At 36.4% G+C, this 27,794-nt stretch overlaps 1 protein-coding gene across 4 annotated transcripts; it reads right to left on the bottom strand.

Annotated features, from left to right (window-relative positions):
* Positions 1-1,357: 1,357 nt before the first annotated feature.
* On the bottom strand, positions 1,358-27,581 carry CDC7 (cell division cycle 7). Of its 4 annotated transcripts, none has more exons than XM_040232338.1 (13): positions 27,464-27,581; positions 26,887-27,086; positions 26,625-26,801; positions 18,644-18,727; positions 16,931-17,066; positions 13,545-13,638; positions 13,317-13,459; positions 12,164-12,416; positions 11,434-11,529; positions 10,486-10,664; positions 9,614-9,696; positions 4,470-4,619; positions 1,417-3,132 (listed from the first exon to the last, which is right to left on the bottom strand). In XM_040232338.1, exons 3-13 carry the CDS (start codon positions 26,719-26,721, stop codon positions 2,735-2,737), a joined length of 1,713 nt encoding a protein of 570 aa, XP_040088272.1. In that variant the 5' UTR covers positions 26,722-26,801; positions 26,887-27,086; positions 27,464-27,581; the 3' UTR covers positions 1,417-2,734. The 4 variants fall into 4 exon arrangements, with proteins under 4 accessions (XP_040088271.1, XP_040088272.1, XP_040088274.1 ...); XM_040232340.1 differs by having other exon boundaries at positions 26,625-26,784; positions 27,464-27,560; XM_040232337.1 differs by lacking the exon at positions 26,887-27,086 and having other exon boundaries at positions 1,358-3,132; positions 27,464-27,573.
* Between the last annotated feature and the right edge of the window lie 213 nt (positions 27,582-27,794).

Genomic DNA, 27,794 nt, shown 5'->3' on the forward strand with positions numbered 1-27,794 from the left:
ATACCCACCTTTCAAGAAAGGAAGATAGTTCAAACACACAATTTGACAAAATTAGGAAATGGCAACATCAGTTCTAAGAATATAGGAAAAAAATCTGAACAGACAACTGACATTTCTTCCTGGTGTTAGATAGTGTTCTTTAAAGACCACAGACAGCACGCACAGTTGTAGGCGGAAACAATCCATCTGCAGACACTGGCAGACAGCATTACCCGCCAAATTTGGCCACAGTTTCTTAAGATAAATAACTTTTCGGTGACGCGAAGGGCTGAAATTACATAAACAGCAGAAATTACTAAAACCTAAGCCTACGAGTTTTGTGGGTTTCAAGATTTCATGCAATCAACATTCTGACATCTGTAACACCATTTTGTTGCTAAAACGCTGATGCCAGAAACAGATTAACAACATCACTTGATGACTTTTGTTCTGATTTTGAAATAAACTAAGTTTAATTCTTTGGAATAACCATTCTTGAGCCACATTTTCATTTAGGTCATTAAGACAACCATAAGCATCTCCTTATAAGGAAAAGTTTCATTAAAAATGCTGGAGAGCTGCAGCCTGTTTCGAAAACCAATACTTGTAGCCTGTTACATTAATAGTTCTAAATGTCTATGGCTTATTAGATGAAAATACCCATAACAGCTTTATCTCAAGAGTCTGAGCAATAAGAATTTTAAAAAGCTGACAATGAAAAATAGCTGAATATTCTGGGAACTTACAAAATAATAGGAAATGGCATTAACTAGTTATCTTCTCAGTCTTTCCCTAGAAATGACTATTCTGTCTAATATCTTTTAGGGAGATGTCTCAGATTATAAAATAGTCTTCAGAAGGCTGAAAAACCTGAAGAATATGAGAAGCTCTTTGCTAATCTTTATCCACAAAACAGCCAAAATTGAGGCAACATTATCTAGTTGGATTGAAATTCCCTGAGAACTAATTTGTAACACTGCATATCTTTCAGAAGATAGCTCCCTTTTCCTTCCCTTGCATAACAACCAAATTCTATTCTTAAAAGTCAAATGTTTCAACTTTTCTATTCAAAAGACATTAATGGAAAGTTGAAACAATAACCCTGCATATTAAACTTTCTAGAGAATGTCTCCTTACTTGCATTTTTAGTAAATTTTTCTTCCTGTTAATTTTCTGAGAACATGTTGATTGTGAACCACATTTCTATAAAAAATAATCTATCTTTCATAAATTACTTGAGTCAGGTCTACATTTGCTAATCTATTACCTATTATTTCTTTGAGAGAGAACTCATTAATGCCAGAAGGAAAATGTACCTAGAGGTCAATACTGTTAAAAAAAAAAATGCATTTTTCAAATGAGTAGTCTGACACTGACATAAAAAATACGAGGATGACTTTATTAAACATACAAATTCAAGAACATTCTTTTCTTTTAAAGAGAAAAAACTAAAGCATTAGAAGACAGCAGATCAATAACCATGGTCTACAAGTATAATACTTGCCAAATGGAATAGGGATTATGGCAAACTAACTTAAATGCTCAAAACAACAAAATGAATGTTAAATCCCCCTAAGTTGTATTATACTCTGTGACTACCAAGTGGGAAACTTCTCAGCAGACCTTTACCCCTAGACTCAATTCCCTTAGTAAATCTGACATGCTGTCATTGATATACACATATATATATACATGTAATTTTGTATGTCACAATACATAAACCTCTATCTTAGTTCCTTTTCTACTTTGCCTACTTCATTTAGCACTCTTTCCAATGCACCCAAGACTCTAGGAAGCGTCTTCCTCTGACCAGGACCGACTTACTCAAAATAGGATAGAGAGATCTGAATGGCTCTAGGCAGAGGAGGAATCTCCAATAACATTGTCAATTCTGTGTTCACTCTCCTTTTAGCAGCTACCTAATTATATCTACGATAGAATGCAAAAACCATATATATTCAGAGAAAAAGAAAAGCATTTTGAACTCTGAATCTTTACCTTGGTCCCACAGCTTCCCTTTATCAACACATTATTTTAACTTCCCAACTATGAACACAGGCGGTATTTAACAAAGTACCCAGAAGCCTTGGAAAGCACCATAAAATTTCCAAGGAGAATGTGTTTTAGATGTGGGTAGAGAAGGCAGAAAAATCAAGAGAGAAACCATTAAGAAAAACATGGCAATTCACACAAAAAAATATTAAAAAATGAATAAATAAAACTCAATTTTAAGTAATATCCCAATATTCTCTCATTGTTTTAGTGTTCATAAAAGGTATAATACATGCCTCTGAAAAAGGAAATTATCTTCTCTACCTCCAGAATAATTAGAGGACCAGCAATGGGTTGAGTTTTCCAGAAATACATATAGCTCAAAAAAAACAGTAAACTTGAAGGTTTTTGACTCACTGAAGTCTTTAATCCCTGTCACAACCCTCAATTTCAAGACTCATACCTTGAAGCCCTATGTACCAGGCTAAAACTGCTCCTATTTCTGCAGATGGCCGTGACAAACAATTAGGTAAATGAAAGATCTGATTCTACCTGGGTAGATCTAAAAAGTTCATTTTGTCAGTCCAAGAACTATCCTAGGGAACTTAAGTCATCTTAATCTGTATTTTAGAATCTGCTAGGAGAGCAAATATTAAATAAATTATTCACCCTGACCTGGTCTCTCATCAAGAATTTATGGCTATTACAAATAACTCTTTTTTACTTTACCTCACAATACACAATAATAAACATTAAAGAATAATCATAAACTCATATCTTTAAAAAACGGATGCAACAAAGCTTCCGCTGCTGTTATTCTTGAAGCTGGATTCAGATCTAGGAGTTTATCAAGCAGGTCATAGGCTTCATCAGGCACCTCATCCCAGCCTTCTAGACTGGTCGTAGACGCCTCAAAATTGCCCCCACAGCCACTGCTGCCACCTTCATATGATGAACTCCCTGAGGGCTGTGCTTGAGGTGTCTGTAAGCAGTGAACAATTTTACGGTTTTCTGTCTTCTCTGAAAAAGCTGGGTCATGAGAACTGCACTCCTGTATATCACTTGTTAATTTAGGAGTGTGAGAATTTATACCTCTAAGCTTCTCACAAAGTCTTCTCAAGTCTTGTGCTGGAACTTCTTTGCTACACAATATTGACTTGCCTAAAAGAGAAAAAATATACATATATCTTATCATTTGAATATATCAGAAGTCTCTCCCATGAGAAACATGCAAGTCCAACTGTTTGCTTTGTGCATATATTTACACTGAATGGAAGATAGAGCACCATGTGCTATATTTTAGTTGTGTTTTACATCATGTAGTTGAAGGTCAACTCATAAAGTGGGAGATGGTAAGTAGAAAACAGTGCCTTAATAAGTAACATAAAGGACTCTCTTGACTCGGCCAAAATCTTCAGCTTCATCGTATTCTGTAATCTTTAGTCAGCTGCAGTTCCCATTCCCTCTTCCCCTTCCAAGCTTCTACATGTTTCTGACCACGTTTCCTGTCTTTGATGAGGATGCCCTGCACCCCCTCCATCCCTATGCCCAGAATACTCCCACTTGCATCACCACTCAGTTCAAGCATTATTACCTCTATGAGGCCTGACACTCTCAGAGAGTTGATCATTCTAAGCCTCTGTTGTATCCTGTGACAACTTCTATTATTACTTTTGCAGTTCTGTATTGTAACCTGTATTGTAACCTGTATTGTAATATCTGTCTGTCTCACCTACTAGACTCTGAACTCTTTGAAGATAGAAGCTATCATTTTCTCAACCAACTGAAAAACATACTCATGCAAGAACACAATTTCTGATGTAACAATCTTGCTTTCCTTTATGGTTCCATCTCCCAAGTATGTATGCCATACTTCACTCTATTACTCTCAGATAAAATTTTCTTGTAACACTGGGTTTGTTGAAAGGTTCTTTTGGGTTTTGGGAAAAACTCCGAACGAACTTTTCGCCTAACCCAACAGTTTCCAATAAGGTACAAGGTTGTAGACTGACTCTGCTGCAGGACCACAAGCGCCAGACTTTTCCTGGTAGATAAGACCGCGCCACTCGGATGGATAATCATTTTTGCAATGGTTCTTACTCAGAAATAGCTCTTGGTCAAAATTACTTGTTTTCTCAAACTAACAAACGTCAACCCTTTCTATGTATAACATTTTTCTGAATCATATTTTCCAGGAAAAGGTGGGATGAGACCAGTATATGTATTTCCTGAAGTTCCTCTGATAATTTTGATATGCAACTTTGATTAAGGCACACTGATTCTGGGGCTGGGCAAAAGGCAGCCCAGTTACTTTTGAGGTGGGTTGCCTGAAATTTTGTCCCAAAGGAGTGTCCCATAGTTTGTAGTTACTAACACCAGAGAACTTTACGAACAAAGGACATGTTTATTTGTAAAGAGAATTTTGTAATAATTTATTAAGTGATCTGCAGGAGATTAGCAAAGGTATGTGTTTCATTCTATAATATAAAACTGCTTACCAAAAGTTTTAGCAGCCTGGATAGTTTCCCTGGATCCACGAATTGTCATAATTTGAGCCAAAGCAGTTAAATCATCACTTGCTTTATAAAATGGATATCTTCCACTAAGCAAAGAAAGGAATATGACGCCTGCAGACCACATGTCAATTGCTGTAACAGAAAACACACTTAAAAAGAAAAAATCCCCAATCTATAATACTTCTACATCAGTAGCTCTCAATCTTTACTGTGCATTTAAACTTCTAAGAACCTTAGAAGAATTCTGATGCCCTCCCCAATCTCCGCAGAGGTTCTGATTTAATTGTGCTGGAGCAGGGCTTAGGCATCAGTTTTTTAAGTTCCTCAGGTGCTTTTATGTAATTTCAAGGTTGAGAATCCCTGGTCTAACATCCTTAATGCAAAATACAGTATTTCCTTTCTTGAGCAATATGAGAGTTGGTTAAGTTTAAAAGGACATTTTATCACTAAGTGAATGCACATTTTATAACATCAAAATACATCCAAAGTAGCTACATAGGAAAGAAAAATTGAATGCACCCCGTGAGTTACACAGCATAGTACTGAGAGTGTTTCACGTTAGTGAAAAGTATTAAACATTAGAAGTTCATCTTCAGCCAGATGCTAACCCTAACTTTTATTGTGGAAACTTTAATCTCTGTAGTTCTTGCAGTTATGACTAAGACCAGCTCAGCCTCATGTGAAGAAACTCATTAAAAAATTCATATTTAGGGATCTCTTCTCTCCTAATGGTTGAACTCCCAGTATCACCAGCCCCTTGACCACTGCATCATCAGACTTGCTTGGTTTCCTCTGTACCTCTGCCTTCTCCTTCAATGTTTTCTTCAAGCCGTAAGGGCTGAGTTTCCCCAGAGTTTCAACTTCTATCGTGTATACTCTCCCTGACTGGCCCTTCATCCACTTCACAGCTTCAATTATTAATACCTTTTACTCAGTCCAGACCTCCCTGAACTTCACTTACTTTTTATTCTGTTGGACATCTCTGTGTGGATTTCTACAAACATCTCAAATCAATGATGACCCCAGTCATCTTTATCTTTCCCTGAACACGTTACTTCTTTATTCTCCCCTTCCCTTGGTTACTGGTACCCATTCGAATCTCCCAAGCTAGAAATCTGATCAACATCCTGGATGCCTTTTCCCCACCAGCTCATACCCAAGTCCCACATCCAATTATCTATCAAGCTTGGCTGCCTTTCCAATTCTTCACTTTCTGTTCATTCCTATTATTAATGCCCTGGTTCAGGTTTTCACCACCTCTCATCTGGACCTGCACACACCTCCTCTCTGCATACCTGCCAGAATGATCCATCTAGAATACAATTATTACCATCTTTTTCCCTAGAATAACTTTCCAAAACCTACAGGATATAGTCTAAACCATGTAACAACTGTGATCCAAACTTGTCTACCTCTCTCCAGGTTGGTTTCTCACCACTCCTTGACTTTCATCATACATTCTAGCAACACTAAACTTTTACTGATTCCTGTATGACCATGCTATTTCTTGAGTTCCTCTGCCCACGAAATCCCCAATTCCAATTCATTCTCTTTTCAGACGTTCTCTCTCCCATGAACTTCCTTCCATAATCCCTTCAGATAAGGAGAGTTCAGTTCAGAGGCTCAGTCGTGTCTGACTCTCTGCGACCCCATGAATTGCAGCAGGCCAGGCCTCCCTGTCCATCACCAGCTCCCGGAGTTCACTCAAACTCACGTCCATCGAGTTGGTGATGCCATCCAGCCATCTCATCCTCTGTCGTCCTCTTCTCCTCCTGCCCCCAACCCCTCCCAGCATCAGAGTCTTTTCCAATGAGTCAACTCTTCTCATGAGGTGGCCAAAGTACTGGAGTTTCAGCTTTAGCATCATTCCTTACAAAGAACACCCAGAACTGATCTCCTTTAGAATGAACTGGTTGGATCTCCTTGTAGTCCAAGGGACTCTCAAGAGTCTTCTCCAACACCACAGTTCAAAAGCATCAATTCTTTGGTGCTCAGCTTTTTTCATTAAGTATCCCTAAATACTCTGTATAAAGTTTTATAACCATACTTAACAGTTACTTTATAGTTATTTGAGAGTGTGTCCTGACTAGAGTGGAAGCAGATAGTTTTATTCATTTTTTTAGGTCATTAGAAAGCACAGAATAAACCCACAATCAATGAATACATTTCTGTAAAGTCCATAATATAAGTGAATATAACAGGATTCATCTATTCAATAAGATGTTTTCTGGATTCCTGCTCCAGGACAACTCTTTCAGGTTACAGACTTTTTTCTTTTTCAACATAGTTTTGGAGGTCCTAGCTACAGCAATCAGAGAAGAAAAAGAAATAAAAGGAATCCAGATCAGAAAAGAAGAAGTAAAGCTCTCACTGTCTGCAGATGATATGATGCTGTACATATAAAACCCTAAACATAGTATCAGAAAATTACTAGAGCTAATCAGTGAATTTAGCAAAGTTACACGATACAAAATCAATACACAGAAATCACTTGCATTTTTATATACCAACAATGAAAAATCAGAGAGAGAAATTAAGGAATCAATCCCACTCACCATTGCAACAAAAAGAATTAAATATCTAGGTCTAAACTTACCTAAGGAGACAAAAGAACTATACACAGGAAATTATAAGACACTAATGAAAGAAATCAAAGTTGACATAAACAGATGGAGAGATAGTCCATGATCCTAGGTAAGAAGAATCAACATTGTGAAAATGGCTATACTACCAAATGCAATCTACAGATTTAATGCATTTGATAGGGATCAAATTACCAATGGCATTTTTCACAGAACTAGAACAAATAATTTCACAATTCATATGGAAACATAAAAGACCCTGAATAGCCAAAGCAGTCTTGAGAAAGAATGCAGTTGGAAGAATCAACCTTCCTGACTTCTGATTATACCACAAAGCGAAGTCATCAAGACAGTATGGTACTGGCACAAAAACAGAAATATAGACCAATGGAACAAGATAGAAAGCCCAGAAATAAGCCCATGAACCTATGGGTACCTTATTTTTGACAAAGGAGCCAAGAATATACAATGGGCCAAAGACAGCCTCTTCAATAAATGGTGATGGGAAAACTGGACAGCTACATGTAAAAGAATGAAATTAGAACACTTCCTAACACCATACACAAAGATATTAAAGACCTAAATGTAAGACCAGAAACTATAAAACTCTCAGAGGAAAACACAGGCAGAACACTCAATGACATAAATCAAAGCAAGATCCTCTATGACCCACCTCCTAGAGTAATGGATATAAAAACAAAAGTAAACAAGTGGGACCTGATTAAACTGAAAAGCTTTTGCACAGCAAAGGAAACTATAAGCAAGGTGAAAAGACAACCCTTGGAATGGGAGAAAATAATAGCAAGTGAAACAACTGACAAAGGATTAATTTCCAAAATATACAGGCAGCTCATACAACTCAATAACAGAAAAACAAACAACCCAATCAAAATGTGGGGAAAAGACCTAAACAGGTATTTCTCCAAAGACCTACAGATGGCTAACAAACACATGAAAAGACACTCAACATCACTCATTATTAGAAAAATGCAAATCAAAACTACAATGAGATATCACCTCACACTGGTCAGAATGGCCATCATCAAAAAGTCTACAAACAATAAATGCTGGAGAGGGTGTGGAGAAAATGGAACGCTCTTGCACTACTGGTGGGAATGTAAATTGATACAGCCACTATGGAAGATAGTATGCAGATTCCTTAAAAAACTAGGACTAAAACCACCATATGACCCAGCAATCCCAGTCCTAGGCATATACCCTGAGGAAACCAAAACTGAAAAAGATACAGGTATCCCACTGTTCAATGCAGCACTATTGACAATAGCTAGAACATGGAAGCAACCTAGATGTCCATCGACAGATGAATGGATAAAGAAGTTGTGGTACGTATACAGAATGGAATATTACTCAGCCATAGAAAGGCACACATTTGAGTCAGTTCTAAAGAGGTGAATGAACCTAGAACCTATTATACAGAGTGAAGTAAGTGAGAAAGAGAAAGATACAGTATTCTAATGCATATATACAGAATCTAGAAAAATGGTACTGAAAGATTTATTTACAGGGCAACAAAGGATAAACAGCAATAGAAAATAGACTTATGGACATGGGGAGAGGGGAGGAGGAGGGGGTGAGATGAATGGCAAGAGTAACATGGAAACTTACATTACCATATGTAAAACAGACAGCCAAGGGGAATGTGCTGTATGGCTCAGAAAACTCAAACGGGGGCTCTGTATCAACCTAGAGGGGTGGGATGGGGAGGGAGGTTCAAAAGGGAGGGAATATATGTATACCTATGGCTGATTCATGTTGAGTTTTGACAGAAAACAACAAAATTCTGTAAAGCAATTATCCTTTGATAAAAAATAAATAAATTAAAAAAATCTCTTTAACACTATTATACTGTTTTCACAATAACAAAAAAATTTTTTAATCAAACACACAATCATGTGTGTCACACAAGAATTTTGAGGTATTAGACAAACACAAAAAGTTACAAGTCTTAAGTTAGCAAAGACTACTAAATACAACTTCTCCCCCCACAAAGGTAATGTTAAATTATTTCTAAATCATCTCATAAATAGATAAGCAGAATGCAATCTATTGGGGGAAAAAAAAAGGCAACACTAGATTTCACTAATAATACTATCTCAGAAAGGGAATGTCACACTGCTGCTGCTGCTAAGTCGCTTCAGTCGTGTCTGACTCTGTGCAACCCCATAGACAGCCTCCTACCAGGCTCCTGTGTCCCTGGGATTCTCCAGGCAAGAACACTGGAGTGGGTTGCCATTTCCTGCTCCAATGCATGAAAGTGAAAAGTGAAAGTGAAATCGCTCAGTTGTGTCCGACTCTTAGTGACCTCATGGACTGCAGCCTACCAGACTCTTCCATCCATGGGATTTTCCAGGCGAGAGTACTGGAGTGGGGTGCCATTGCCTTCTCTGATCACACTGCTTGAACCACTTATATAATTTAGTTAAAAGCAGAAGAGCTCAAATTTAGTCATAAGTAGACAAAAATCATAAGATGAAATTTATGGCAACCAATTTAACCGGATTCTGTATTTCTGGTGCAACATACCTGTAGTTTGATTGGGGCACTTCGTCAAGACCTCTGGTGCTCTGAATCCTGGTGTACCTGCCCTGGGTGCAACCTGTTGCCGCCTTATGATGATGAAATAAGTTTAATTATTTAAGACCAAAAATATAACACTCATCAGTTTAGTTCACAGTAAACTCTACTTTGACATCTATATAAATAAAAGTTATTATAAAGCAAATGATAACCCAGTGGGATGAAAATCCTAGATTTTGCTTCTATAGGCCTCTCCCTACACACCAGTTCCCAGGGCTTATTTCAGAAGGGCCTCAGGGTACTTTCACACATAAAAAGAGGTAGTGTAGGATAAGAGTCATAACGGAAAAATAGAATAAAACAGGAACTCTGGGATATAAAAAAATTTCTGTTTGGTGTGATTAATTATGGAGATACTTGTTCACTTATACACTTGAGTTAATCAGGAAAAGCTCATGAATGAAAGTCCTGAATGGAAAAAAGGAATTCATGTGTGGCAAAAGAGTTGGGAGGTGGGAGTGAGAGAAGAGTTCTAGTATTTGGTTCAGGTTACTCTACACAGGCAGGAATAAAGAAAAGAAGATAAGCTTAAATCACCAAAGTAAAGCATGCAATTTTGAAGTTTCAAAAGAGCTATCCCTACCGCTACAAAACCATTTCATGTAAAAGCAAATATGCTTCCCAAAGAGCACATGTGTGTAAAGGGACAAGCATGACAACAGCTGTCATCTACTCTTCAAGGTACTTATCTGTATTAGTGCCTGTGCTGTTCACAGGACCGCCTTTTTCCTTTTCACTCACTTATATCAATTGTCCATCAAAATCAATCTTGTCTGGCACCATACTGGTGGTTTTACAGCACCATCAAAACACATTACCTTGAAAGGCAAATACCGCAAACTTTATCTGTTGCGTAACAGTCACAGGTCAGGCTAGCTGGGCAAGAACTGGCAGTTTTCCTCATCACACCACTATTCATAACTTTTGTAGAAATGGTCTTCTTTTTTGTTCCTAATTTTCTAGACAGTAAATCCACAGTCTTTGACTGCTTCATAAGCTGTAAAAGAAAAGTCATAGTCTCTATTTTCATGACATTTAACACGATGCTAGTAACAGTAAAAGCAATAGGGGAAGTATAACTTTCAAAACTGCTGAACAGGCTGTTGGAATGTAAACAAACACTTGCCTATCAAAACATTTAAGGCCTTTTTAGGTTTCTGTGTTGAGTAAACATAAAAATTTACTAACTGGTCCTAGTTTGGTGAATATTTGAATTGCACTTTATTAGAACTTTCCCTGAAATGTTACAAAAGTATAAAACAGTTACGTTCTAGTGTCTAACTCCATTTCAGAACTGTAAACTGCACAATTACATCAGCTAAAATCAGTTTTAATTTGTTGCTCATGCTATCTAGCTGCTACAGGATATCTTAAGTCCATTTAAAACCATTTAACATTGATGAAAATTTTGTAAACTTTACAAACATCTTTACACCATCAACTGTGTATCAGAAATGTGTTAGTTGTTGGGAGCTTACAACTCCAGCCAATGAGAGATAAAGTCATTCAGACACGGCCTAAATGTTCCCTTAGAGAAAGAGCAACAATAGGCAGCTAATCAAAAATGATGAAAAATTCCACTAGAAAAGTTCATACCTGGAGCAAATGAAAGCACTGACTAGATAGATGTTCAAAGCAGTAACACCTTCTGCTAAAGAAAAAAAACCTTAATAACTTACTGATAATAAAACCTAATCTAGCCATTCCCTAAATTCTCTCCAGTGTGACACTGACTGATGATTGCACTATTAAGCTACATTACTTACTTTCACTGCAGGGCTCTCATGTGAAATGGAGCTGTGTATATTGAAATTTCTTTCTCCAAAAACAGAGCGCTGGACAGAAAGGCCTACAGATCCCTCCTACAATACCAACAAAAACAAGGAAAAGAAGGATTATATCTGTAACACTTTCTGCCAGCTGTACTCTGCCATAGTTTTGAGAGAGTTAAAGTGACATAAAACAAAAGCAGCTGCATCCAAGTCATCCTCAGGCACCAAAACACTTCTGTGAAAGGAGAAAATAGTCTAGACAGAGTTCTTAACTGTCATACAGTGTTAACACAGTCCACAAATACACATAACTGAAAAATTATAAAACCACCTGCATGGATGTTACATGTTGCTGTGCAGCTAAAATGGAGATAGACACTTCAGAATTTTTTTCCTCTACAACTAATGTTTTTCTTTTAAAAAGGATAATATAAACTTTACGCATGCAGGGGTAAATTTATTATTTTCCATTTTTGTTATATAATACAATTGTAGTGACAAAGACATTATAAATCTACCAAACAAAATTTTCAGTTTTCAAATCATAAAACAATCCATTATAAATCTCAGTGAAATCTAACAAACTGAATATATAACAAGTATAAACAACATATATATATGTATTTTTTAGTTGCAAGTATCATCCTAGAATTAGAACTCCCTCTGTTGGACAGAGTACATTTCTAGAACTGTACTGGTACTTAAGAAATCAAATAGGTAGAACCTTTCCATCTTTTCCGTGTTTAGTCTGAATTTGTGCGTTTGTGTAGGGCCTTTTAACAGAAGTTTTTAGGGTAGACTGTTGATCCAGCTCTTTAGGTGCTGCTGGGCCACTCAATGAAATCTTGTTGCCGGTGATTACATAGGATTTATTTTGTGAACAGCTTTCCTGGTGAGCTTCAGACTGGACAAATTTGAGAAGCTCTATTTTAGTATCATGGGTTCCTTGGGCCAAACCAAAGTCTACCAAGGCATACCTATGAAACAAAAATAAGCATTTTTATTTCTCTGTAACATTGAAAGCTTAGTAACATCATAATATGCTCAAACCACATTCACACAGAAACTGTAAATCTTCTGGTGATAAATTAAGGATTTAAAATATTCTTGAAGAAAGAAAAGTTAAGTTTTACAGACAAGGTAAAACTTGTCTTAGACAATTTAATGGCTAACTACTGAAAATTAAGGAAAGATGTCTCCCACACAGAGAAAACATCTTTTCTCCCCTTCTTCCAATGGCTTGTGCAGACAAGGAAAGCAGATGTAAACATGATCCTTTGTTCTCTGATGGTGGCAGAGATGGCATCATAGCAGATAATTTTTAATTAAACAAGTTTAAAATAAAAATAAAATAAAAATAAATTAAAAATCATGGTCTAAATTTAAAAGTCAGGAGTACAGAAGCCCAAGAAAAGAGGATATGGTTCTATTTTCCTTACTATACTCAATATGATCCACTGTATAAACAGCAGTTGTTAAGTTGCCAGCTTACAATGCCTCTATGTATACCATCACCAGAAGAAAATAAAAAACGCAAAACTTTTAGTGTTGAAATAGGAAATTGGCTATGATGTAGGCCAATCCCCTCATTTACTAAAATGAAGCCCAGAAAAATGTGTAATGTTTAAAAAAAACTAGACCCTTTCTAAGTCTCTTAGCTATTTCCACTGAGCCATGGCACATCTAATGATGTATACTGTCTTACTAACACAATTTTATCTTCTCCTAGAGGGTATTTTCCTTCCCGAACCACAGTGAAAATCTAAAACAGAAAAATCTGTGCATGGTTGTTGTGGTATGTTTTAAGTCAAAGAGATGGACCCCATAGCACAAATTCATTCAAGTATAAATATTTTCTGGTAACTTTCCATACTTACTTTTTCAAGCGCCTATTATATAAAAAATTGCTGGGCTTAACATCACGGTGAACAATACCAAACTGATGAATGCGTTTCAAAGCTTTAAACAGATTAAACATATATTCCCGTACTTCTTGAAAAGAAAGAGAATTCAAAATGTCCTAAAATAAAGTTATGAATAAGGTTATAAGATTGTTTTCAATGAAATATTTAGCTGATAAAAATTCAAGAAATATTAAAACCTACCAAAAAGGACTCATGCTCCAGATATGGCATAGCAATAACCACATGATCATTTTTCCTAAAGCAGTATTTAACTCCCATGACATTGTCTTGCCCCCTAGTGGAAAAATGCACAATGAACTTTGGAGGAAAGGTCAAATGAACTGAAACTTTATGAAGTTTTTTTAAAAAATGCAATTTTAGCAATATATAAATAACACCAGGAAACTAACTTAAAGCCATCACCATATAGGATAGTCTACTCACTTAACTGAAGTTTTTTTTTTTGTTAAACAAAAACAGCATCAGTTATGAGGTTATAATTCAAAAACAAAGGTAATTATAGCTTTAAATGGGGAAGTGACAGAATGAGAAGGAAACGATGACTAATAAAAATGAATTAACAAGACTTAGAGATAGGATGATAACAGTAATAAATATATCAATTAAAAATAGCTCATAATTATTGAACATTCACTACATGCCAAGCTCTGATCTAATCGATCAATCATAGTGATCAACAATTCAAATAACCTTCACAACAACCCTATAAGGATGGTACTATTATTCCCCCCTCTCCCCTTTTTTTAATAGATAAGGACACTGAGGACCAGAGAGGCTACAGAATTTCCCCAAGGTAACTAAACTAGCAGGTCATGAAGCCACGATTTGAATTCAGGCAGTGTGCTCCAGACCTAGACTTAACCACCACACTACTTCATAGAAAAATGAGGAAAACAGGGTAAACCAATTTCCATGGTTTTGAGTCTGAGTAAAACAACACAGATACCAACAAAGCATGTAGAGAAAACGGGGGGAAAAAGCATTAAAACTAAAACCTCATCAATTTGATAAAGATATCTAGATACAAGACTACATCTTAAGTGAGAAGTCAAGTGTAAGTCAGTGACTGTATTATAGATAAGTGATACCTAAAGTTGTGAAATTATGAGAGAAAACTGAGCCTTGGAAAAATCTCAAGTTGGAGGGCAAAATAAGGAAGAAGGGGCAGAAAGCCCAGACAGGAATGTCCACAAGTAAGTTTTGAAGGAAGGGGTGATCAGTAAAGAGGTCAACGAAAATAAGGACTGAGGAAAGGCTTTCATTCTGGCAAAGAGGAATTTACTGCAAAGTGGAATTAACTAATTTTCAGAAAGTAATTTAAGTGGAAAAGAAGAGGTCAAACAGGATTTAAGGAGGAAAAACAGAATACAATAGAATCAGAACATAAAGACAGTTTTTCTGAAGTAACTGTCAAATAAAAAAATAAAAACCAGTATGGGAGCTAGAAAGGAAACAGGATCAGGTAGACTTCTTTAGCATGTACATTGCTGAAGAACTAGGAAAGAAAAAGTTGTAGAAGGAGTTGTTTACAGTATAGAAAAAGGAATAATCTTATTCAGGGTACTAGAAGGTAGGTGCCTTACAGTAGCCACTTTATTCTCCTGTCTTCTATAATAAACAGACAGCATGTTCATTCATTCAACAGATACTTAGTGTGCCCTGTTAATCAACAGACACTATGTTAGACATTTAAGGATGTGATGGTGAATTAAAATTAACATGATTTCTGCCCTCATGAACTTTACTATCTATCTAGTGGACAATATGGATAATAAACATGGTAACAAATAATGACAAAATATAAGGATTTTAAAAGAGATCAAACGGTCCTGACAATGAAAAAAAAAAGGATCTAATTTAAATCAAAGATCACTTTGAAGTGATACTGTTGTTGCTCAGGGCAGAAACATAAGGAGTCAGCATACAAAGACTGGCAGGGGTCTTCCTGGTTAGGGAAGCAGTATGGGGAGTGGCCCTGAAATGAGAAAGCTCCTGACTCAAATTTGAGGAGCTAGAGAAACTAGGGCACAGTGAAGAAAGTAGAAAGACTGATAAAGTTGGATATTTTTCAAAGAACATTGAGAAAACATTGAACAATTAGTGGAACTAACAGTATCCAATCTGAATTATATACATACATATTTTTATATTTTAAGGATCAGTCTGGCTGTACTTTGACTATGGGTTTAAGAGAGGAAGAGAAGAAGCAGGCTATGCAGTAATCGAGGATTGGACTAAGACAGCAGTTGAGAAGGTAAACAGATATGGATGAGATTTTAGATGTATTTGGGAGGCAAAACTGCCAGGACATGATGATGGATGTGGACTAGGAGAGATATGGAGTAACTGAGTGTGATGATTTCTGGCTTTGGTATCTAGGTAGACTATGGTGCCATCTGCTGAGATGGATAGATGAAACAGATTGTGGCAATAGGTAATTCTGGGGGCCAATGAAGGTGGATTAAAATTTACTTTCTGGTGTACTAGGTTTGAGATGTTTATTAGGTACCCAAATAGAAATGTCAAATAGGCAGGTGGATACACATATATATAGATATATAAATCTCAGTTTTATATATATATATAAATTTTTATATATAAACATGAGTTTATATATAAATACGAGTTCTGAGGTTATATACACTTGTGGGAATCACTACTATGTATTTAAACCCATGTGGAATACATGATGCCACTTAAGAAAGCCTAGAGAAAGAAAGCCCAGGATCAAGTACGGAAGAACTCCAACATTTAGGGGTCAGGCAGAAGAGGAAGAACTGACAAAAGATACCGAAAATGAAGGCCAAGGAAAGCAGGGAGAAATTGAGGAATAAATAGCAGCAGAGAAGTCTAAAGACAAAGGTTCAAATCAGTTACACTAAACACTGCCAGGAGTTCATGTGAACAGAAAAAGGAACTGGCAAAATGAAGTCAGGGCTGACTCTAAAGGATTAATAGTTTCAGTTTAGCACAGAGAGTAGCCTCACTCGTGTGTGTCTGTGTGTGTATGTGTGTGTCTGTGTAGTTAAAAGGGAGGTATGGAAGTGAAAACAGGATTGTGCAGGTTAATTTCTGAGAAGTCTAGCTGTGAAGGGGAGCAAAGAAATGATGGAGTAGCTGCAAGAGGGACAGAGGTGCAGGGAGGATAAGAGATACTACATTACGTGTCTGTGTTGACAGGAATGACCTAGTAGAGAGACACCAATGACAAAGACACGCTAGAAGATTCTGTTGTTCAAAATAAAAAAAGAAATGAAGCTGTTAATATCTAGGGAGATGTGAAATATGAGTTCCCCACATTTTAGACCATGGAAGACAAGGTCTATGATTTGGTAGGAAAATCAGAAGAAGTCCTAAGAGAACAGAAGTCAAGCTGAACCTCAAGGGAAATCCACCCTAACACTTAATATAAACTTCACTAGCCATTCCAAGATTAGAGGAAAAGGGCCAGCAAACTGTAAACACCCGACTGAAGAATATGTTTAATTCACAGACAATCTCATCATCCCTATGAGCTATCTATTAATATCTAAAAATCTTAAAAATCATATACAGCAGTTGCCTACCCAGCCACCGTTAAGCACTGAAGTTCAGCTGCAATTCTTATGGGATGACTTGTTGGAATTAAGTGTTTTAGAGCAATTTTCTCTTCAGGTCCAACTTGTAACTGTGCTGTGGCCAAATAAACAGAGCTGAAAGTGCCTGCAAAACAATTTATTAGAATCTTTTAATGTTTGGCTTTTAAAAGTGTTTATGAGACAATGCTAAAATAATTCTTAAAAACTGTTTGGAAACTAAAATTATCATAATTTATCATTAATATTCTAATGATACTGAACAAAAAAAGCAAATACATTTGTATTAATAAATGGAATTTATTTTTAATTTTTAATACATTCTTAACTGGTGTCACTTCTTTAGGTGATATATTAGTTAAGTAAAGCTATACAGTAAATCTGTTTGATTGGATCAGCATAAAATATTGGTATCTCTATGGTATGACCCATTCCAATAAGTATCTACCTTTCTACAATATTACCATTTGAAATTACTATCTTTAGACTTGGATTCAGGTCTGTTAGAAATAAAAATTATAATAATCTAAGAAGAGGAAAACCTACAACATTTTTCATTTTAAAAAGTTTTTTAAACTTTAAAATTTACCATGACACCCGTGGTGGATTCATGTCAATGTATGGCAAAACCAATACAGAATTGTAAAGTAAAATAAAAATAAATAAATAAATAAATAAATAAAATTTACTATGAAACTGAACAGAAAAAAAATAAAAGATTGGGTGGTCAATTAAATTTGAGAAATACTGAGTTAAAATAAATTGATAGATTTCTCATTACAAAATTTTCTAGACCTTTAATGTATTGAAGTACATCATAAATAACCAAAAAGGCACTATACATGCTGTAATTTTCAAACTTATTAGCCTCAGATCACACTCCAACCCTCTGCCTCCCCAAGAATAGTTAGCTATTTGTTAGGAGGACATCAGAGGGCTTCCCTGGTGGCTCAGTGGTAAAGAACCCTGCTAATGAAGGAGACATGAGTTCTTATATCCCAAATCATCTCATCTTCTAATTTCTCTGCACTCACTAACTCAGCCTTTTCTCTGACACTTAACTGTGAAAACCAAACAATGAAGAAATGGAAGTTGGTTTTTTTCTTTTTACTAAGTTTTTATTTTCTATCTCTCAATACAGTCACCAAAAATTCTATTATCTTTTATCTTCTCATTCCCTTCACATCTGTCTGCTAAATCTGGCCTTCATTCAGTCAATATGATTGTGTCTCTGAATGGTATTTATGTAAACACTGACCATCCTATAAATATTGTACCAGTTTATTTTCATCAACTTGCCATCTTAGGTTTCATATATGTTTAATTCTTCCTAACTGCAATGGAAAAAGAGAAAAAAAGATTTGGCTTTCCCTGATCAAATGCCCCCACTTAAATCTTAAACTTTTTATTTTTTATAGATAATTATCATCAATAGTTATTTATATATTGATATCAATACTTTTAATAATATAAAATTATAAAGTTTCAAATAGGACTGTTCATTTTACTGTAAGTATTTATTTATTCTTCCTTTATTTCCAAGGAAAAAAGAAAAGTTATGCCAATTAGTAATATAACCATAGTCTTCATATTTTAAAAGGGGTATTTTTCCAATAAGAAATAATAATGAAAATCAAGATCATACAAAGGAAAACAGGAGGGGAAAAGAGCTTATAAAGATAATAAAGTATATACCCAAATTACCTTCTCCAATTTTGTCCTTAATCTTAAACAGATTACCAAGCTGTGGTACAGCTTCATAAAGTTTCTCAATATCTTTTTTAACACCTGTCAAGGCAAAAAAGAATTCAGTTACAATTAATGAGTATATTTTATATTTTCTTAGGTTAAAATGTCTCAAAATAATTTCTAAAACATAAATACTATGTTACCTTACGTTAATTACAAACAAAAATAACTAAAATAAACCTTAAAATTATAAGACTAAAACCCCATCAAATTGCTCTAACTCACACACCTCTTGAAGGAACAGACAAAACTGAAAAGTAACTGAATCACTCATACCCAACTGCTGCTACTCTAAAATTACATTCTGACAGACATACTGTCACTGTATAGAGTACAACACAACGAACAAGCTAAGTTTAAAAAATAACTAAACAATCTGAGCTGCGATCACTAGATGGCATGACAAGGACACAACGCAATTTTCTTGAAAACTATTTCCTTCCTCCAAAGATGCAAAATCTTACAGGCTTGGAAAAGTTTTATATATTGAATATTCACAGTATATCCTAGAAAGAAGCTCTACTTAAAAAGTATCAGGAATGTTAAAAAATATTCTTTAAAAATTGTCCCAATTACCAGTAGTATCCTATATCCTGAAAGCAGATAAATCATTACTTTTAAATAAATATAAGGTCTTTGCAAAAGCCTGCATGGTTAAAATACAGAAAGGAAATAATTCAAAATGTGATAAATTACTGGATATAAAGATTTACATACTTAAGAGTCCTCAGATTTTATTACAATATCTAGGCCAAGCATTAGCTATTTTTAAAGTTATAACAACACTCTGCATCTGCAACAGTTTAAGATATTTTCAAAGTACCTACACATGTATTATCTTTTCAGATACAGCATTTTTTCAGATCTGTATAACAGCACTGTGATACTGGGAGAACAGACATAATGATCCTGGTCTTTCAGGTAAGGAAACCATATTCAGGGAAGTTAAGTCACTTGCCCAGTTTCACAGAGGTATTGCTGACAAGTCTATAGATCCACTCATTTAACACTGTGTTTTAAAAAGTACCCAGCAATTGGTGTATTAAAATACAAATGAACAAAGTTGGTGAAGCTCCTGTTGTCTAGAAGCTTAGTTTAGTGGAAAAGACAGAGGTTAAAAGCTCACTTTTAATACAAGATTTTAATTGTAATATTAGAAGAGTTGCAGAGTCTGACATGACTGAGCCACTGAGCACACACATACTCATACATATTACTAGGTAGAAGGGGAGGGGAATGAACATCTCTGAAGGTGTCTGGAAGCTTCAGGTGACAGTTAACCTGTGTTTTGAAGCATTTACCAAGTAGAGAACTGTACAAGAAGGCATTTTAGGAAGGAACTACTATGTATGCAAAGACAAGCAAAAAGAAAAAGGCAAGGATTACTGTGGAGGGAGGGGAGAGTAGGAGAGAAGATAAAAATTGAATGTGGTTGATAAAATTCAAAAGGAAAGGCAGGATGCAAATAAGAGCCGTGTAAAGTTATTAAGCAGGAAGATGACAAGTGGAAGATAAATCTGAGGGGAAGACTACTAAGAGGTGAAAATTAAATAAGAGGCCAAGAAGACCTAATCCAGAAGTCTTTCTACTCTATCACTCCATCTAAGTAACATAAAGAACTTACTTAAATTATTTAAATTACCCTCACAAAGAGTCAGACACAACTTGTAGACTAAACAACTAAAACACCTTCCCATCTACTGTGCAGGTGAACTGGAAAAGCTTCATGGATTTCAATACTACAAGAGGCAATATATCAGTAATTATGTGAACCAGTTTTGGAGATGACAGGTCTAAATCAAAATTTTGGCTCCAGCTGGTATGACCTTTCTAAAGCAAACAGCTTTTATCTGTAAGCCTTAGTTTCTCCATCTGCAGGAAATGGGGTAATAATAGTACCCATGCTGCTGAAATACTATGAGGATTAAAATACAATATACAAAACACAAGCACAGCTTTTAACACAATGTCTGACACTGGTAAATATTAAATAAATTATACTGGTGATTCTTGTGGTGGTGGTTATGATTAGTAACATTATTTCTTTAGGGCTTTTCCTCTTTCTGTTCCCCTGGCTTGAAATCCTCTTCCCTTATAACTTTACATTGGCTAGGATCAATCCTCAGTTTCCTCTGACATCCTACTTAAATTAGCACTCCTCCCATTATCCACTTTACCCTGTTAATTGTCTTTTGGAGTTCTTATCTGCTACAAAATCATGTTGTTTATTTAACTGTTTGCTGTCTGCCTCCTCCCACTAGAATATAAGCTCCATCAGTACAGGCTCCCTGTCTGTATAATTCACAAAGCACTCAGCTCTTAGAACGCTGTCTGGCACATTCGTTGAATGAATGAGTTTTTACTATCATTATGGTCACTCAGACAGCTGCAGAAAAAAAAAAAAAGCAGAAGTTTATAAGTTACAACAGAGTGAAGCCAAAGACAACAGAAATCCCTTCACTATTAGCTACCACACTCCTTCACTCTGGAAACCAAAACCAAGGCCTCGGGGGAAAGCTGGCTTTCTAGCAGTCATAGTTGCCACAGTCAATTATAATCATGTCTAATGAGTGTCAAGTCCAACCAACTTCAAGTTCTAGTGTCACAGAAAAGGCATCATGAAAGGGCACTAAAATATGTTCAGTTTGCTATAACATTTCTTTGATTGTAAGACACAATTTTAACAACTCTCAAATTGGGATGCAACTTACAACTGTGGTTGGTCAGCATCAAAACTTACAGAATAGGTGTCAATAACCTGGAGAAAATTTTAAAAATCAGAGGAACATTCACATTTAACCCTTAAGAGCCAAATGACTGTAGGGAGGAATTGTAGAGGTGATGAAGTACAAATCAAACATAGGCTAGCTCCACATAACTGAGCTCTTAAGAACCCATTAACAATGGCTTTTTTTTTTAAATGAATTCTTCAAAGAAATTCTGCATCACTAATATATAAGAACAATACTAGGATGGAAAAAATAGGGTATCAATGACTCTGAATACAAACAGTGATTCAGAAGAGATAGATCCAAAATGTTTATTGTCCTTTTCATGTATGTACTAGAGATATATAATTTGTCTAGTTACAGCTAAAAGAACTCTTCCAGTAGGTATATAAAAAAAATTCTAGCGATAAGGAAAAGCCTTGTGTCACAGTATAACTGGCAGCATTTCTGAGCAGTACATAAGATAATGGTCTATCTTAACAATCAACAGTATTTAGGCATGATGAAATATTTTAACAACCTTTTGTGGTCTTTTTATTACTAAATGTATTAAAGTGTTTGTGTGTATGCTTTGTTGTATGTACATGATTAATAACACCCATAGCTTTGTAGTAGGATGATACAGTTTCATATGGCTATTTAAGTAATCAAAATTAAATAAATTTAAATTAAAAATTAACTTCCTCAGTCACACTAGCCACATACGACAACATACAAACATCTCTGTTATTGCAGAAAGTTCTACTGGACAGTGCTGATATAGACACTGAAATCTAAAGAATCTGGATTCAACTCCTATCATTAAACCACAGTAGTGCTCAGGTTTTTAACCTGTAAAACAAAGGAGCTGAATTAGATGAACTTCACCTTCCAACTACAACATGCTATGGCTTTTCTATGAGTTCCATGTTCAGAACCTCCCTTTGCATAAACATGAGCTGGCAGTTAGTAGTAGAGACGCTGGTTAGCTGTTAGAAATAACTAGAAAGAAAATATAAGTAGTAAGAAAATACTGTAATGCACAAGCCATGTGAATGACTATGCAAACTCAATGTGCTTCCATACCACCAGCACTTACTATGCAGTTACCCATCTGTACAAAATTCAAATTATGATTATACGAAGGTTTCCTGCTTGCAGAACAACTTTGATGTTTCTGAACGGAAAAACTTCCTGACAAAACGAATGAAAAATCCCCAGTGTGGAAAAACCCCCAGATTCTGAAGTGGGAGATAAGAGTTGATCTTGGAAGACAGTATTCATGTCAAAAGCTAGAAAATACTACTAAAGGCAGAGACCAGTGAATATCAGAGACCAATGAAAATACACTTTGAGGATTGGGGAAAGACCCTGAAAAGTCCACAAACTAAAATATTATTTAAACTGTTAAATATTATTTAAATGAAGATCTAGGCTTCTGTTTTGAAATTTTTTAAGTGAATATTTTCCTGTTTCATAATAGATCTAAATTGGTCAAAGCAACAGCCTCCTTAACTATACTCCCTGCTTTCACCCTCGAGGACCTATAATCTATTTGTAACATAGCAGCCAGAGTGACCATAAGTCACCATATCGCTATTTTGCCCAAACCCACTAATAGTTTCACATCTTGCTCCACATAAAAGCCAAAGAACTACCTCCTTTCCGTCTTCTCTGACTTCACGCTCATCACTCATCTCCTTGTAGTCACATGACCTCCTAGCTATTTCTAAATGCGAGCACACTCCCAGCTTAGGGCCTTCACACTTGCTGATTGCTCTGCCTGGAATGCTCCTCCCCAGATATACGCATAGCTCCCTCCTTCACCACCTTCAAGTCCTGGTTCAAATGTTACCATACTAGAGCTTCCCTGGTAGCTCAGAGGTAAAGAATCTGCCTACCAATGCAGAAGACAGGGGTTCAGTCTGGGAAGACCCCACATGCCACGGAGCAACTAAGCCTGTGCGCCACAACTGTGTTCTAGAGCCTGGGAGCAGCAACTACTGAAGCCCAAGCAACCTAGGGCCTGTGCTCTGCAGCAAGTGAAGCCATCGCAATGGGAAGCTGGCACGCTGCAGTGAAGAGTAGCCCTGGCTCACTGCAACTAGAGAAGCCTGCGCAGCAACGGAGACCCAGCACAGCCGAAAACAAATAAACAAACAACATTATTTGTTAAAAAATGTTAACCACACTGACCTTCTCTGACCAGTTTACTAAAATCACAGTCTCCTCCCCAATACCATCTCCCCTCCCCTGCTACATTTTTTTTCACTGCACTAATCACTTTTGAATATAGTATTTATCTATTTTCTGTCTCTATCCACTAGATTGAGGGCATTGATTTTTTTTTTGTCTGTTTTATGAACTGATTTATTACTAGCACCTAGCAAGGTGTTATGTTAAATGTAACAGAGGTTTAAGAAATATCTGTCATATAAATGAAATGCTTTTAATTACTATGGAGTAACACTGATACTCCAGGAATATGTCTTACTTATTCTGGGGCTTCATGTACTGCCTAAAATGATGCTTCCTGTAACCTGTTTTATATATAATTAAATGTAAATTAAGATCACATAATTTAAGGAGATCACCCAAACTGGACACTCTTGACAGTGAAAGGGGGCACTAATAATTACACTGTGATAACAGGCATAAACTGAAACTGTTTCAGGCAAACCAGGATGTTACCTATAATCCACTTTAGAAGTGTGGGCTAAGAGCTATTCACATAACACACCAAAAGCAAGCCTTCCAATACAGTTCAACAGTATAGAGGAGACATTAGGAGCACATAGAGTTTCCTCTTTCACTGAAAAGATCTTCATCACTTACTAAACTTGGCATATGGTAGACACTCAAAAAAATAAAAAATAAAAAGCTTGCTGGAAATATGAAAGAATAAACTTTTGATAGTTGAAATAATATCTATTGTTTATAGATATCATTTATAAATATATCTACTATTTATAGATAATATCTATTATAGAATAAACTATGCCGGGAACTTCATTCATTGCAGCATTTTTTGTAACAGGAAAAATGGCAAACAATCTAAAGGTTCAGTAAGAAAAGGCAATTGAATAAATTATAGCATACCATGCAATGGAACATTGGGCAGTCTAAGCTACAGAATATTTAATTACACTAAGAAATGTTCAAGATACATATTGCTAAGTTAAAAATGGAGATTAGAAATAAACTGGCTGTGGATCCAATTTTTTTTTTTTTTTAATGTATCTCTGTATGCACAGGAAAACTAAGGAAAGGTAACAAAATGTCAACAGTGGCAACACCTGGACAGCGGCATATTCTCTTTATATATTTTCTTCTCTAAGCATGTATAATAATCAGAAAAAAAGTAACTATATAAAAAGCTGACCAATATTCCAAAACAAAGGGTCATACTATGTACCCTTATACTAAGATTTTTACTTTATATCCCTGCATTAAAACATGCCTTCAAATATTTTCAAGTACCTACTATGTGCTGAACAGAGTAAGGCTCTGGGAATACAAAGATATACAGAAACCCTCCATTCAAAAGTTGTTCTATCAAGGGAAATCATACTAGATCATGAAACAGTTATGTGCCTGGACTTCATCAGCTTTATTCCTTATTCAAGTTATGTTTTCGATATAATGTTAGCTTTTTATTAAGGGTCAAATAAAAAATAACCATATGAATACAATTTCAGCATGCTTTATAAATTATAAAAAGTACTGTTTATAATGTTCAATGTTCTGTGACATAAAAGCTATAAAACTTTGGAAATCTGGAATAAAATCCACCTTACCCTTTATTTCCTAGCAGATTTTCAGAAGAGTATTAGAATAATAGCTTTTACCTGAACATTTGCTAGAGCCAAGTCAGATTCATTTATTCATATACTCTGCCTAATGCATAATGTACATCGGGAGCTATACAAGATACTGCCTTTAAGGAGCTTATAGTATTATTGAAGAGGCAAGATACACAGAGTGCTTAGTAATACAAGAATAATAATATAATGACTGTTAATGTATGTATCTAATGACATAGGGAAAGCTGAACCTCGAAAAACAGGTAACTGCAAAAAAAAGGAGGGGAAGAGGGAGAGTATCCATGAAACTGGATGAAAGTGGCATTTTAAGATTATTCTAGTGGCAGTGTACAAACTGAACTGGAAGATGAAAAAGGAAGTGAAAGGTGGCAGCTTAAGTAAGAAACTTCACTGTAATTCAGGAACAAAGTGTACGGGAATGAAAGTGGGAATGGGAAGATAAAATTGGGGGACTGGATGAGGGCAGCAAATACAAAGCATAAGCCAAAAATAACTTTTAAGTGTAAAGTTTTAAGTGTAGAAACTTTAACTGGAATAATAGTGGCTTTCATCAAACAGGGACATCAAAGGGTACTTTCATCAAATAGGGTACTTTAACATCAAAGATGAGTTAAGCTTTAGTCAGAAAGCAGAACCACGGGATGTCATATTTTTCCAGGGTTCAAGTTAAAGTCTGTTTTGTAGTGTGTGTGTGTATATAGGTATATCTCATGAACAGAAAGTCAAAATTAATATTTTTGAAAAAAGCACTAAATATGCTTAAGACAAAGATGGAACAAGGAGATTTAGCTACATTTTAGGGGGAAAAAGTCAACAGTTAATTGGAACTCCTATTTAATCAATATTTATTGAATGTCTACTGTGTTGCAGACACAGTGCTACAGCAGGAATAAAGGTGCACATTATAATGTACAAGATCACGCACTGTTTGATACTCTCATTTCAAGGTCTGGGTGAGAGTCAAACATTTCCTGATGTACACTGAGATACAATCCTTTATTACTGCTACAGACACTTCATTTACTTTTGTCAGTGAATTCTACCTTTGAATACTTAAGTGAAAGTCCCTCCAATGTCCATTTCTAAATTCAAGCTTAACGCAATATGGTGAATAGAAATAACACAGGTCTAGAAGAGAAATTCTAGTTTGGCTATCAACAAACTGTGATCTTAGACAAGCACTAATATTTAGATTTTAGCAGCTTCACCTGTAAAACGACATGGCTGGACTACAATCCTTCTAAAATGCAATCCAATCCTAAATCTAGATCTTATGTTTTACCGATTCGTAAAATATTCCTATATAAACATACAACTCACTTTAAGATTCAGTGTTTTGGTTGTTTTTTTAATAATGGAAATTAGAGAATTGTTGCCTACATGTCTTTGGAAATAAACACATACCTGGTGGTTTAAAATTCTGCTCTTGTTTTTTTAATGAGCCATCCGCCTGAAACCGGCCACCTGGCTCATCCATCCGAATCCCCAAAGCAGGCTCCATCACAAACCAAGTGGGGTGCCAAATGCCAGCTACAGGGTCATGTCCATAGGGGGACCAAAGCAGCTGTGAAAATCAGAACACTGGAGAAGATGAGAAGTTTAAATCATTTAGTGAACTAAGCACTAAAAATGCTACTGTCCCCAAAGCAAACACTTAAAAACGCACCTTTGTCCAAATCCCCAAAGGAAAGAAAACCGTGAACCATTTCTAAAGATTCCATGGGCTTCACTTTCACCTCCCAGACATACCGGCAGGGGCTGAAGGGAAAACTGCCTACCGGGGGAGTCTCCGGTGGCAGACGGCGGCGGGAACTGCAGAGGCAGCGAATCGGGTGGGGGAGGCCTTAGTGTGGAAAACGGTTTGACCTGGAGGAAGAGGGTTGGAGGAGAACTTTTTGACTACTGAAAAGGAGAGCCGGGAGGTTTATCCAAGGCCCCGTGCAACGTGGTGGAGAAATGATAACGGCACGTCTTGGGAGCGCCGGGCGGAAGAGAAGGGGGACATAAATGGGATGCCTCCCAGAGCCCGGCCCGCGTGCTCCGCGGGGAAAGACCTAGTCCCTCAGACCCGAGACCGAGCTGGATGCTTAGTGCGCAGGCGCAGGACATTCCCGCCGCGGGTCAGGGGGATCCGCAAGGGTCTGGGGGAGTAACTGAGCTGAGACGAGAGGGAAATCACAATCTAGAATTCGTTCCTAATCCCTCACAATCCCGCGCCATGGATCAAACCGTCGGAAACTCACGGTTTAAAGGAATACGGCTTCTGGGGCTTCCCAGATGGTTGGGTCGCCGCCTCCGAGTCTGCCAAACACGCCTGCGCAACACTTCCCGCCTCGCCGCTTCCAGTTGCACATGCGCACTGTAAAGCCCTCGGCGCTGTGGCATCTGCTTCTGGGAGATTGCGCAAGGGGGTTGGGTTTCTTCCCTAAGGCTCTGGCGGTCGGAAGGAACTGTTACCGATGTAAAGTCCGGGAATACTCCTTTAATAAAGAGTATAATGAAACTTAAGGTTAGGGCTTTAATAGATTTTCAGAAAAGGGGATAATTCAAAAGTCTAAGGTACTGTAGTCCTAA

Source organism: Oryx dammah, unplaced genomic scaffold (genome assembly GCF_014754425.2).
Source record: "Oryx dammah isolate SB20612 unplaced genomic scaffold, SCBI_Odam_1.1 HiC_scaffold_28, whole genome shotgun sequence".
Lineage (NCBI taxonomy): Eukaryota > Metazoa > Chordata > Mammalia > Artiodactyla > Bovidae > Oryx > Oryx dammah.